Source organism: Hypomesus nipponensis, chromosome 6, assembly GCF_054491055.1.
Source record: "Hypomesus nipponensis isolate SF chromosome 6, ASM5449105v1, whole genome shotgun sequence".
NCBI classification, from domain to species: Eukaryota; Metazoa; Chordata; class Actinopteri; order Osmeriformes; family Osmeridae; genus Hypomesus; species Hypomesus nipponensis.
This window is the reverse complement of record NC_140366.1, coordinates 13,956,880-13,968,954: the sequence shown is the minus strand read 5'-3', so window position 1 is coordinate 13,968,954 and position 12,075 is coordinate 13,956,880. Positions and strand designations below refer to the sequence as shown.

General features: G+C 38.2%; 3 protein-coding genes across 3 annotated transcripts; 2 read left to right on the top strand and 1 right to left on the bottom strand.

The window, feature by feature from the left end:
- Positions 1-2,053: 2,053 nt before the first annotated feature.
- Positions 2,054-4,380, top strand: LOC146287206 (4-galactosyl-N-acetylglucosaminide 3-alpha-L-fucosyltransferase 9-like). The gene is made up of 2 exons (XM_084700008.1): positions 2,054-2,215; positions 2,834-4,380. The coding sequence occupies exon 2, from the start codon at positions 2,871-2,873 to the stop codon at positions 4,002-4,004; it is 1,134 nt and encodes a 377-aa protein (XP_084556134.1). The 5' UTR covers positions 2,054-2,215; positions 2,834-2,870; the 3' UTR covers positions 4,005-4,380.
- Positions 4,381-5,520: 1,140 nt separating this feature from the next.
- LOC146287205 (4-galactosyl-N-acetylglucosaminide 3-alpha-L-fucosyltransferase 9-like) lies at positions 5,521-9,050 on the top strand. The gene is made up of 3 exons (XM_084700009.1): positions 5,521-5,714; positions 6,789-6,977; positions 7,254-9,050. Exon 3 carries the CDS (start codon positions 7,262-7,264, stop codon positions 8,354-8,356), a length of 1,095 nt encoding a protein of 364 aa, XP_084556135.1. The 5' UTR covers positions 5,521-5,714; positions 6,789-6,977; positions 7,254-7,261; the 3' UTR covers positions 8,357-9,050.
- A 779-nt stretch (positions 9,051-9,829) lies between these two features.
- On the bottom strand, positions 9,830-11,808 carry LOC146287204 (ankyrin repeat domain-containing protein 9). The gene has a single exon (XM_084700358.1). It carries the CDS (start codon positions 11,466-11,468, stop codon positions 10,584-10,586), a length of 885 nt encoding a protein of 294 aa, XP_084556484.1. The 5' UTR covers positions 11,469-11,808; the 3' UTR covers positions 9,830-10,583.
- Between the last annotated feature and the right edge of the window lie 267 nt (positions 11,809-12,075).

The window sequence follows — 12,075 nt, the reverse complement described above, 5'->3', positions numbered from 1 at the left end:
AGCGAAAATTGTGGCAATGCTGGCAAACTAGAAATATTTTTTCAACAACATCCGAAACACTCTAGCGTTTCAGTCTGCACGCTAGGCTTTCACGTAGACACCCGTGTTAATCTCAGAAACGGTTTGAAAAACTCATGAAACATAATCAGTGATTTTGAAAGAAGTTGAATGGATATCAAAAAGATGAATTTCTAAAAAATTGTTTAAGGTTTTGTCAACATTTTTAAGTTTAAATGGTGGCTCTAGCTCAAAGATTGAGGAAGAAGGAGGGTTTGGAAGTTGAAGAAGTTTTAAGAAGTTTGAAAGGATTTGAAAGAAAACTCCATTGGAAACCCATGTTAAAAATATTATGAATATTGATTTATATTAATTCAACCATAAGAGGTACAAAGCTGAAAAGTCACAGCGCCCATGGCCTGAAACTGCTGAATATTTTGATAGCTGAACGGTTTTAATAGCTTAAGATTTGAAGGCGCTGAAAGGTGGCCCAGAAAAATAGAAGAAGTTGAATAAAGATTCAAAGAACAATACTTGGAATACTGAAGCAGCATTCCAACAATTAATTGCAAGCCGACACCGACACGCCCTCGCTCCGCTGTAGTGGATACCTAAGCTACTTGTCAAACTGGTAGGCTATTTAGTATGGTATTTAATACCAGTTTGACAACTAGGTAAAAGGCCCTTACTGCTTTATGTAGACTTTACAAAATGTGTAGGCCTGCTTAAAAGTAATTTGTAGCCTTTGAGAAAATTAAGGCTCAAACGCTCTGTTTGAAAATCTACTCCTTGTGACGTCACAAGGAGCCTCTGCACAACCAGTAGCCTATCTTAATTTTATTTTCGCTGGAAATGAGCCGACACAACCTCTCAAGGTTTTGCATGTCTGCGCCAAACATTTCAGCCACCACTGTTTCCTTAACTTGAGCCAATACAAAGTTGGCCTTGCTGACTGTCTGAAATTAAATGTTATACGCTTCGTTGTTATGTGGATAACGTTCTGCTGTTGGTGTTATGGCGCGCGCGATATCCGCCTTTCCCCACATTGAAATGACTGAGTGTGCAGCTCTGCAAACCAGGGTTATCAGATGAGAATGGGCAAATTCGAGGCATCTTACAGCAATGGGTCTACGAGCCATTGCGATACATCCACTTTAAACATTAAGGCATGGTGCCACCTCTCTCCTCCTTATTTAGCATTTAAGGCTACAGACACAGAAACAGCGCGTTCAGAGGAAAGCTCATTGTGGGACTACTCTTAGTGGCTATAATTCTGAACCAAGGCTGAATTTTGGGAAAGAGACTTCAGATACAGTATTAGGGGACCTTTAAGGCCTATGTAAAATCATCCAAAAACAGTATTTCATGTGACCTTTAATCAATGATATCAACTTGTGAAGGTCAGCCAACTGGTGCTTGTTGTTGCTAGATAGTGGGAAGGTGCCACCACCTACTGGTAAAGTTTAGAAAAATACTGGATTATATATGATTTAATGTGGCAACAAATAGGCCTAATGAAAAACAACAACAAATTACTTCATAATACTAAACAAAGTAAAGAACTTTCATATCCAATGATGTGCCAGTAAGTATGGCTTCCTATGTAAGCTTTGACATAACCGATTTCTTTAGCCTTTAGTTACATGGCTAGAGACAAACAATACAGTTTTGTTTGCAACCGTTTTTTTGTTTGAATATCGTTATCATCTCAATATGGTGTGTTAATGTGTTTAAACTCACGACTTGTAAAAATACATACATTGTCTTTTTTATGACAGTGTTAAAAGTGTGGAGGATTGTTCTTTTTACTCGTTGAATGTTTATAGGTCCACTTTCATGAAATAGACCCAATATAACCTGGTGTTAAATTAACACTTGCTTTGGGTATAAGGGGGAAAAGCTTTACTTGGGTAGAAAAAACCAGTGAAGCAAGATGTTGGGTGTAGCAGGTGTGTCGTTGGTTTTCTTTTGTCGTCATCCTTGTACAGAGAAGTGAGAGGTGTGGCCTCAGCGTTGTACGGAAGAACCAAAAAGACCAGAAAGACCAGACTCTCTTTGTTCAGTTTACAAGAAAGAAAAGATATTTGCATACACCCATTGCTAAGTTAGTGAGAAAGAGGGAAAGTGAGAGACAAGTGTTGTGCTGGTGCTATGAAACTCAAACTCTCTACATGTACAAGGAACCAAGCCGTCACCCTTACAGAAACAATTCCCAGTGGTAAGTAAGAAAGATGGTTAATTTTATTAAATGTTCAGCACACAAAACTTAAAGGTTTTTTATATTGATATGTATCTGTGTAAAACTGCATGTTTTTAATTTTCTGAAAGGTAGGTGAAGTGAATGTATCAAAGTATCTCTTCACAACTGGTTTTGATAGGGATCTACAATTCATGGTAACCTTTGAAGAGAAATGCTGACTTGTACTGAGTTCACACGTCTCCTCATGAACTAAATATATAGCTCTGCAGCAGTTTGTGTCTTTTTTTTACATCGTCAGCCTCATAGGTTGATCATTTACAGTATATGTTCCCCTAAGTGCATCTCACAATGACTATATGCATGCTTGTAGTTGAAATGTAACCATTTTAATTAGCTGCAAAACAAATTATGCTCAAATGCTCAAGATTGACACACAATTACATTTTAAATGCTGGGATACTATATGTTTTCTATATTTGACACCAAATCCCATAATTTTGGGTAGATAGACCTAAGCTTTTTTAAGGTAACTGTGGATTGCATATCACGTGTTCCATGTTTTGTTCCAATTCAAAAGTGTAATTATTTGATATAGTAACTGATATTCCCCTTTGTTTACTTTTATTCTGCATCCAGGACCATTTTGGTGTGATGACAAAGGTGTCGGTTATACATGCATCTTTTTGGACAACAGATTGACAAGACAACAATGTCAACCATACTATCCACCAGAACCTTTTATCCAATGAGCATAGTTGTTGTAGGTCTTCTGTGCTCAGCGTTAGCATTTTTTATTTACTTTGACCCTGGACATTCTGAATGTGCATCCAGACAACTTTCCTTGCAACAGGACAATGGTTTATTGTATACTGAGAAGAAAGACAAATCCCTTGTGCTTCTGTGGTTCTGGCCACTTGGACGAACATTTGACTTTAATGACTGTAAAAAATACTTCAACATTGATAGTTGTGAGTTGACAGCCAACAGATCCCTGTATAATAGAGCTGATGGGGTCATTGTGTTTCACAGAGATATTAATTGGGAGTTGAAAAACCTTCCCCCATCTCCACGGCCCCCTTTTCAGAAATGGATCTGGTTTCACGTTGAATCACCAACAAATACATATAAAATTCCAGGCTTGGAAAACCTCTTCAACTTAACACTAAGCTACAGACGAGATGCTGACATCACTGTGCGAAATGAGTTGCTGCTTGTGAAATCAAAGTCACAAAGTGATTTTAAGATGCCTGAGAAAAATAAACTTGTTTGCTGGATTGTGACTAACAATGATCCAAGGACTGGCACAGGCACAAGAGCAAGATACTACCAAGAGCTCATCAAACATATAAAGGTGAATGTTTATGGTGTTGCTTTCACAGGGGTTCATTTGGGGTATGACGACTATTACTCAACCATTGCTAGCTGCAAATTTTATCTTTCATTTGAGAACTCACTTCACAAAGACTACATCACAGAGAAGGTGAATGGACCTCTGGTAGTAGGTACTATTCCAGTAGTACTAGGCCCATCCAGACAGAACTACGAGGAGTTTATTCCTGCTGATTCATTCATACATGTTAATGACTTTCCTGATGTGAAGGGTCTTGCTGACTTCCTTATTCAGTTAGATAAGAATGATGAGATGTATATGCGTTACTTCCAATGGAGGAGTTACCTCAATGCAAAAGCTCACCTCCTAACTCCTCATGACGAGTTCATCCAACCCATTTGTTTAGCCTGTGATTATATGCAAAGAGACAAACACTACAGTGTTGTTCATGACCTGTATGAGTGGTACTTTCAATGACTCAATCATTACTGTTGCACGCACCTGAAGTCCCTGGGCAGGTTGATGGAATGGTACATAGAAAAATTTGCATAGGAAAGAAAAAAAATTTGAAAAGAAATTATTAAGTTAAATAACAGAACAAGGCCAATACTGATAAAGAGACAATGTATAACATAGATAAACAAAAACATGGAAGCAGATTCAACAAGACAGGTCAACCTGCCCCCCAACACACCCACACACACACAAACATTGTCACAAATTCAACAATTCAACAAATAGGCCTAACACTATTTTTGCTGTTCCACAAGTAGAGATTTAAATTAATAGGAATTTTATGAAATGTACAGTTATGATGTATTTTTTTTAAATTAAATTTTGAATATGACGTATTAAACATGTATAACAAAATAATTTTATGTATGTTTTTTGTGGTTTATTAACTTCCAAAAGTACCTCTTAAAATGCATATTAGCAGTTTATCTTGATCCAAAGAGCTTCATGTAATACAATTTCTTATGTCAAGTTATTATATTATTAGGCGTATGGTGTGAGTAGGCCTAGTTAGGCTGGTAGAATCTGGTAATAAGAGGATTTATTGATCTATGTGACCTATTATGTTCCATAATGATAAACGATATGAGATGAAAGAACTTTTACAGAAGTTCTTAGCTTTTTGTATATTCCTATATATCACAATTAAAATCACAAAGCATGCACTTGGGCTGCGAACAGGGTGAGCCACTATGAAATGAACTTCTTGAGAAATGAATGTCTTATAAACTGGCATGTAGTGGTCTAAACTAAACTTAATTTAAACTATCATTTCTCCTTTTTGTTATTTGTAGGACAAGTCACATGATTCACCTTGTACTTTAATTTACTGAGTGAGGATATTTAGTGGGCTAGTCACAATATCAGTTCCGACGAGATAATTGTAGGTTGTCCCGTGTCTGCATAAAGTTTTGGTTTATGACGTTCTCATGTGCATTATGTAAGGTTTAAAGCCATTTTTCTAGATTAGGAAATTATGAAAATATGCAAGTTTTATTCCGATTTTTTTGTCTTCCGTGTTTACCTCGGAACACGGAAAGCGGGCCCAGGCGTTGACGCTTGCGGTTTCATTGAAGATTAATTGCAAGCCGACACCGACGCGCCCTCGCTCCGCTGTAGTGGATACCTAGGCTACTTGTCAAACTGGTAGGCTATTTAGTATTGTATTTAATACCAGTTTGACAACTAGGTAAAAGGCCCTTACTGCTTTATGTAGACTCTACAAAATGTGTAGGCCTGCAGTAATTTGTTCTTCTTATCCAGCGCTTGAAATAGCTCAAATAAGATACCTGCAGCATATCCAATTGCTAAGTGAAGCAGGTAAGTTGAGGTAACCCATTTGACTCTATTTGCCCACCGTTTAATACATTTCTAAGTCAAACCTTGCTCCTCCTATTTCTTCCATTGACGCAATATGGGGTGTGACATAGGCTAAATGTCTTTCCTGGTGTCTAATTTAGATTAGAACTTGGATGGCATTTCCATCCTGAGAGAACTATTCTTCCGTAAAATGTATATGATTTTTATGAATTTTAAGATTACATTTGATTAACTTGTTTTTAACAGCAAAGGCATATGGTAAACACAGACGTGGCGTAGTTGCATATTGATTTCACTGTCCACGCTAATGAAGGATCGCAGCACGTTTACAGGAACTACAGTCAACACATTTCTGTGAGTTGTTACTTTAATTTACTCTCGCCTTTCATCTTTATTTTAACCACAGACCCGAGCAGCTTTGTTGATTGAAAGTACCGAAGGCTATGTTTAGAGAAATACCAATACAATGGCAAAAGACAATAACGTTTAAGTTAAAAAGAGTAGGCCTACAACCCAATTTTTTCCGATACTAATTTACAACCCCAATTGACCCATACATCGAAGGCAGTTAATATGAGTGTACACGGGTAACGCTCATTAGAGCAGTAGCCTAAACCTAATGATACACCTGCAAACGTGTCACATTTTCAGTGAAAATAACCGTTTTGAAGGAGGCTATTTGCTTCGATTGTTACCAGATTGGACCACACCAAGAGCATACGGTGGTTCACAATTTTTACAAGTGGTATTTTGGTTAAACTGTCACTTGCATCCCTAGCATGGGTCAGTTGATAGATTCACCATCTGTCAGTTTAGTGCCCTAACTGCCTTATTTTAAAGTCTATAAAATAAAAAATGAGTCATTAAAACTGTAAAGCATTGTGAGAAACATCGTTAAAATATTTATGATAATGTGACATGACAACGTACACTACACAGAAGCTGAAACACTGTACTTTTATGGACATGTTGTCATGTTATCTCACAGGCCAGTGTAGCAAGGGGTTTGCCATCCTCCAAACCATCCTCCATAAAAATCAACATTTGTTGATCGAAAGTAGGTAATGCTTAGAGAAATACCAATACCATGCAAAAGAAAATACTGTTGAAGTTAAAAAGAGTACACTTCCAAACATTCTCCAATTAATTTACAACCCCATTTTACCCATAATTTGAAAGCAGTTATTTTGATGGTACAAGCGTAATATACATTCAAGCAGTAAGGCTAATGATGTTGCATTTGATAAAAGGAGGTGGGGTGGGGGGTGAAGTGAGGGCTAAACATCAAGTGTTTCATAAGTTCAGAGAAAGGGCATATCGTCAGAGCAATGGACATGGGCCAGTTGTCATGAATAACATTAACTTGATTAACCTTAACCGTGTAAAAAAAACATTTCAATAACTTGTTTGTTTGGATGCTTCATATAGCCTACAGTATACGGAACGGGGGTGCAACAGATGTGGTTTTGCTCCGTCCTGAAGCCTTTATGAACCATTTGTTCGACCCTGCCTGGTCTCAAACACGCCACCTCTGACTGCCAAGCGCAACTACTACCAGCTACGCCAAAGAAAAGCTAGCTATTCGTTGATACGGGTGGCCTGTTACATACCTGAGGAGTGAGTTTCACCGATTCACACCAGTTACATATACAACACATGTATTAATGTGAATGCTTCTGTCAAAACGATAATGGCCGGGTTTCCCAGATTCGTTAAGAAGCTCTTAACGCTCAGAGCTTCTTAAGAATGTTCTAAGAGCGTTCTAGAGTGCTTTTCGAACGTTCTTACGAAGCTATTAGCGTTAAGAGCTTCTTAATGAATCTGGGAAACCCGGCTAATGTTATTTTTCATCTTGAATGTCAGGAAACTAAAATAATTATTTTCCTTTTGCAGGACTCAAAATGCTGACTACTTCCACCTCTGGAATTTCACGGAACATAGTATATGTGTTATTATTTATTGGAGGGTTCATAACTTTGTTTTCCATGTACTACAAGACTTCTCCAACTTTACTTTGCCATCGCCTGCCAACTCACTCAGTTAAGAATACAACTTACTCATTGGCTGATAAACCGTTTAAGAAACCAATCATGCTGCTTTGGTTCTGGCCTGAAAATTATAGATTTGATTTTAAGGACTGCAGGAAATTCTTCAACATTGACGGTTGTCACCTTACAGACGATAGGACCCTGTACAGTGAAGCTGATGCAATTCTCATCTATCATCGAGCCATAAAACACAATGGAACAAATCTACCCCCCTCACCGAGGCCCTCTTTTCAAAAGTGGATTTGGCTTCATATTGAATCACCAACAAACACACAGAAAGTTTTAGGTATTGAGAACCTTTTCAATGAGACCTTAAACTACCGTCGGGATGCAGACATTCCTGTTCGTTGGCGGTTGACTAAGAAGACCAAAGACCATGACTTTGTGCTCCCCAGAAAAAAGAGAATGGTCTGCTGGATTGTGAGCAACAATGACCCTCGCACTGGGACAGAGGTGAGGTATAACTACTACAGGGAACTTGTCAAACATATTCAGGTGGATGTCTTTGGCAAAGTGTTTGGTACTTTCTTAAAAAATGAAGATTATTTCTCAACCATAGCAAGCTGCAAATTCTACCTTTCCTTTGAAAACTCCATCCACAAAGACTACATCACAGAGAAGCTGAATGGACCACTAGCAGTAGGAACAGTCCCTGTTGTCATGGGTCCCCCCAGACAGAACTATGAGAACTTTGTACCAGGGGATTCCTTCATCCATGTAAATGACTTTCCTGATGCAAAAGCTTTGGCTGACTTCCTCCTGCAGTTGGATAAGAATGATGAGGCCTATTTGCGCTATTTCAGTTGGCGTCAGTATTTCTCTGCTAGGCCTCACCTGATTGTACAGAACCAAGAATTCATCCAGGCTATCTGCTATGGCTGTGCACACGTGGCAGAACACAGGGAGTATAGGGTTGTTCACGATCTTTACAAGTGGTATTTTGGTTAAATTGTCACTTGCATCCCTAGTATGGGTCAGTTGACAGACTCACTATCTGTCAGTTTATGACAGACTATATAACTTCAGAAGACTTTTGTCATTAAAACATTGGGAGAAACCAGGGTTTTGAATTTTATGATAATGTCACATGACAACGGACGACATTATACTTTCAGTTACATTTTGGCTTAAAAAGTACTATTAGTTTCTACCATTTGTGTTTTTGATTTAACAAAATCATATTTAATATAACAAAATATGCTAATTTGTTTTTAATATTTCACTGGCAACCTACAACCTGTAAGAAACAAGATGTACAACATATTTATTGTTATGTATTTGTAATTAAACTTAACATGGACAACTATATATATCTTTGTAAAAAATAAACCAAACTTTACATGTTTTCTCTGAACTCCATGACAGTGTATCATATGAAACTACTGAGTGACACTGTGACTTGAAACCTTAGCATCAGACCACTGCATCAGACATAGCCTACCTTGTGGTAATAGGCTCTAATTTCAAAGACTGAACTTTCATTAAAATCCACCTCAAACTTTAAACTGCAAAATTTGGTCTTTTCCGCCTCCTCCATAATGTTGTTTTTCTAAAATAGCTGATGTGTTGTACTTTTTGGTTGTTGTATTTTTGTTTTGATCTAAAACCTGATTGACCACAATAAAAGGTGTGTTACGAGAAACTCCTTTCTCTGAATTGTACACACACCTGTCTGTATTAAATAACAAATTGTAATCTAAAAGCAGAAGTTGACAGAATGAAGTTGGACAAGCTGGTCTATCAGTTCACATTGGGAGACAAAGATTTAAGATCATTTAAGACATTTCTTATGACAAAAACATGCCTCAAATATCTTTCACTTCATCGTTTGTTGATCCTTGGTTCTGGAACACACTAATGGATATGTGGTAGTAGTAAAACAACTTAAACAAATATGCTCTATACACATTCTCTTGGTATGTAAAGAGATACACAAATACAAATGATGTCTTGTCCAGGGGCGTCATTAGACCCTTTTGACTGGGACACGTGCCCCAGTATAAATCTGCTGTGCCCCAGTAAAATCTATAGTTTGAGTTTTAACAATTTACTTTATTAGTCAGTGCATCTATTTTGATTTTTAATCCCGGAAAAATAAACGCAGTATCCCAATCAACACTTGAAAAATCAAAGCAGTTTAACCGAAGCACAAACCGATGCCCATAATTCCAAGTCAACGTGATCTTCTGAGCTTGCCAAATAGCCACTGCAGCATGCACAAAGAAGTCCAGGTGTTGGACTCGGCACACAAGTCAGAACTGAGTTAGGCTAAGACATTACAAAACCAAAGATAGTTTCTAAATGATAGGATTACCGATCATCATATTTTGACTATAACATAAAAACAATATTACATGAAGCTAAAAAAAACAGTATTTGTGCTGAAATAAATGTGAAAAATGTTTGCGTGCTGATGTCCCTGCCAAAGCTGATACCCTGAACTGTTCTATAGTGGGTTAAGAAAAGGGATCTCTAGGGGGTTTCTATAGCCTAGTAGTGCATTATGCGCAGCAAGCTTGAAAGAAAAAAAGGGATATGAATAGGGACCTGTGCCCCAGTAGAGATGTACAACGCCTCTGGTCTTGTCCCTGAGAATTGTTCGTTTGGCATTGTAATGTATCCCATATCGCATGAATCATCATCAACACAAGACATTTTTTCCTAATACCTACAGAATAATAAAGCCAGCAACCCCACAAATTAATGAGTGCAAATGTATTTGTTTAGAAGACTTATTTTCTATTTAGACATTTATTTTGAGGATAAGATAATGACAATACAACTGTTAGTGTCTTTGTGAATATACTGTATGTTAAGTGAAATAAGTCAGATGCTCACTGTCATTCATACAATGTTCTGCCGTTGTAAAATATAAAACAAAATAAGTTATATTTAGTTCATGGGATTAAAAATGCCATAGTGAATTCCTAGGCCATATGCTTTATATTTACAGTACATATAACTTTTAAAAGTAAAAAACAGCTAATAAATAAACAATTAAATGATAACATTACATTTCCAGGAATTTTGTTGGCTATATATAGTCTTTTTCATTAATGTACGGTAATTGTATTACTTTTAAAATGACACATAATATTGTCAAACAGATATTTTAATCATGCTAAACACAGTTAAAAACATGTCAATAAACACAACTGGTATGTTTCACACAGGTTTAAACCACTTTCAACTGGCCGTTCATTTTGCAGGGAAGTGGTTTCAACGATGACGGAATTGGGAGCTCATGTAAGCTTTCTGGGAACTGTTCAGGGCGAAGTTGTTTTAAAACAGTTTGCATAGCAATGAGGGACAGTGGGGCAGGATTCTTCCCAAGAAGAAATTTGAGTTTGTCCTCACCAAGGACCCTGGACCAGCAAACGGCATCCCTTTCAAGTGCACCCTTCATTTTGAAACGAATCTCGGGCATGAACATTAACATATTGTCCAGACACAGCTTTTTTGCTCCTATATTCACCTTGGAATCCCAGAGCTGTTCCAGTATAACATCAAGTGGCGTCATGCCGGTGTGGTCCTGAGCCTGGGGCGATGCGCCGTTACCTAATAAAAGAATTACTGCCTCCGACCGCAGTAGCTCACAGGCCAGATGTAGTGGGGTTTTGCCATCCTCCATATGAAAACATCCGCCTCGGTTCATGTAAGAATGCAGACTAGGAAGTCGATGCGCTTCTTGTAATATGAGACCCAGAATGTCCCGTCTGTCGTATCTGACAGCCATCGCCAAATGGGGCGCCGAGGACGGACAACAACAAAAGCGCTCGCCGGGCATTGCCAGCGCTTCGTCAGTATAATGACTGAGCAAGTATTGAGCATATGCTTGATGGTCGTGCACAATAGCATACAGCAATGCCTCTGACGGTGTGTATGTTCTCTGGCTTGCATCCTCCTCCCAGTAAAAGGTCTCCATTGTCCGCATGTCCTCTAACATCCATACGGGCTTCAGATCCCGTACCGCCTGGTAGAACAGAAACGACAAGAATTTTCGTTGCTTGCATTTCTCATCAGAATGTAGTCTACCGGAGTTGGTCGCTGGGCAAGACATTGTAAAAATCCGGAGGCTATTCGATCACAATGCCACAGATCGTGTGTCATTCAGACACACCCGGATGGCTCAATGTCTTTATCGTGTAATAATAATGCCTTTCACCAACTCTAAAACAGGCTACATGCTATTATATTTCGACGTGCTAAACTAACACATGCACACATAGATAGGCTACTGTGGCCTGTCCACATTGCCCGATCTCCCACTGCAGTATTGTGCTAATACGCAAGCGCTCAGAGAGATACATTTAACCTGTTGGGTTCCGAACAGTATTTGATACTGGAGCCTTAGAAAACCATTTAAAAGTATGTGGCCTACATGTTGCCAAGAAGCAGGAGATTCCTTACTGGCGCAGGGACAGCAAGATTTCTCAATTGAGTATAATGACGTCACAAATGCATGACGTGGTCGTAACCTATTGTCAAAGGTTTCCCAATAAGAAACCATATTTACAAAAAGGTTGAACAATGTTTCTTTGTGAGTTGTCCAAATGACTCCATGTTAATTAGTTGTCAATCAGTTCCTATGCAGCCTAACTGTTGCTACATTTATGACTATTAAATTATGTAGTAGGCCCTAAGTAATCCTAATATTAAATAATATG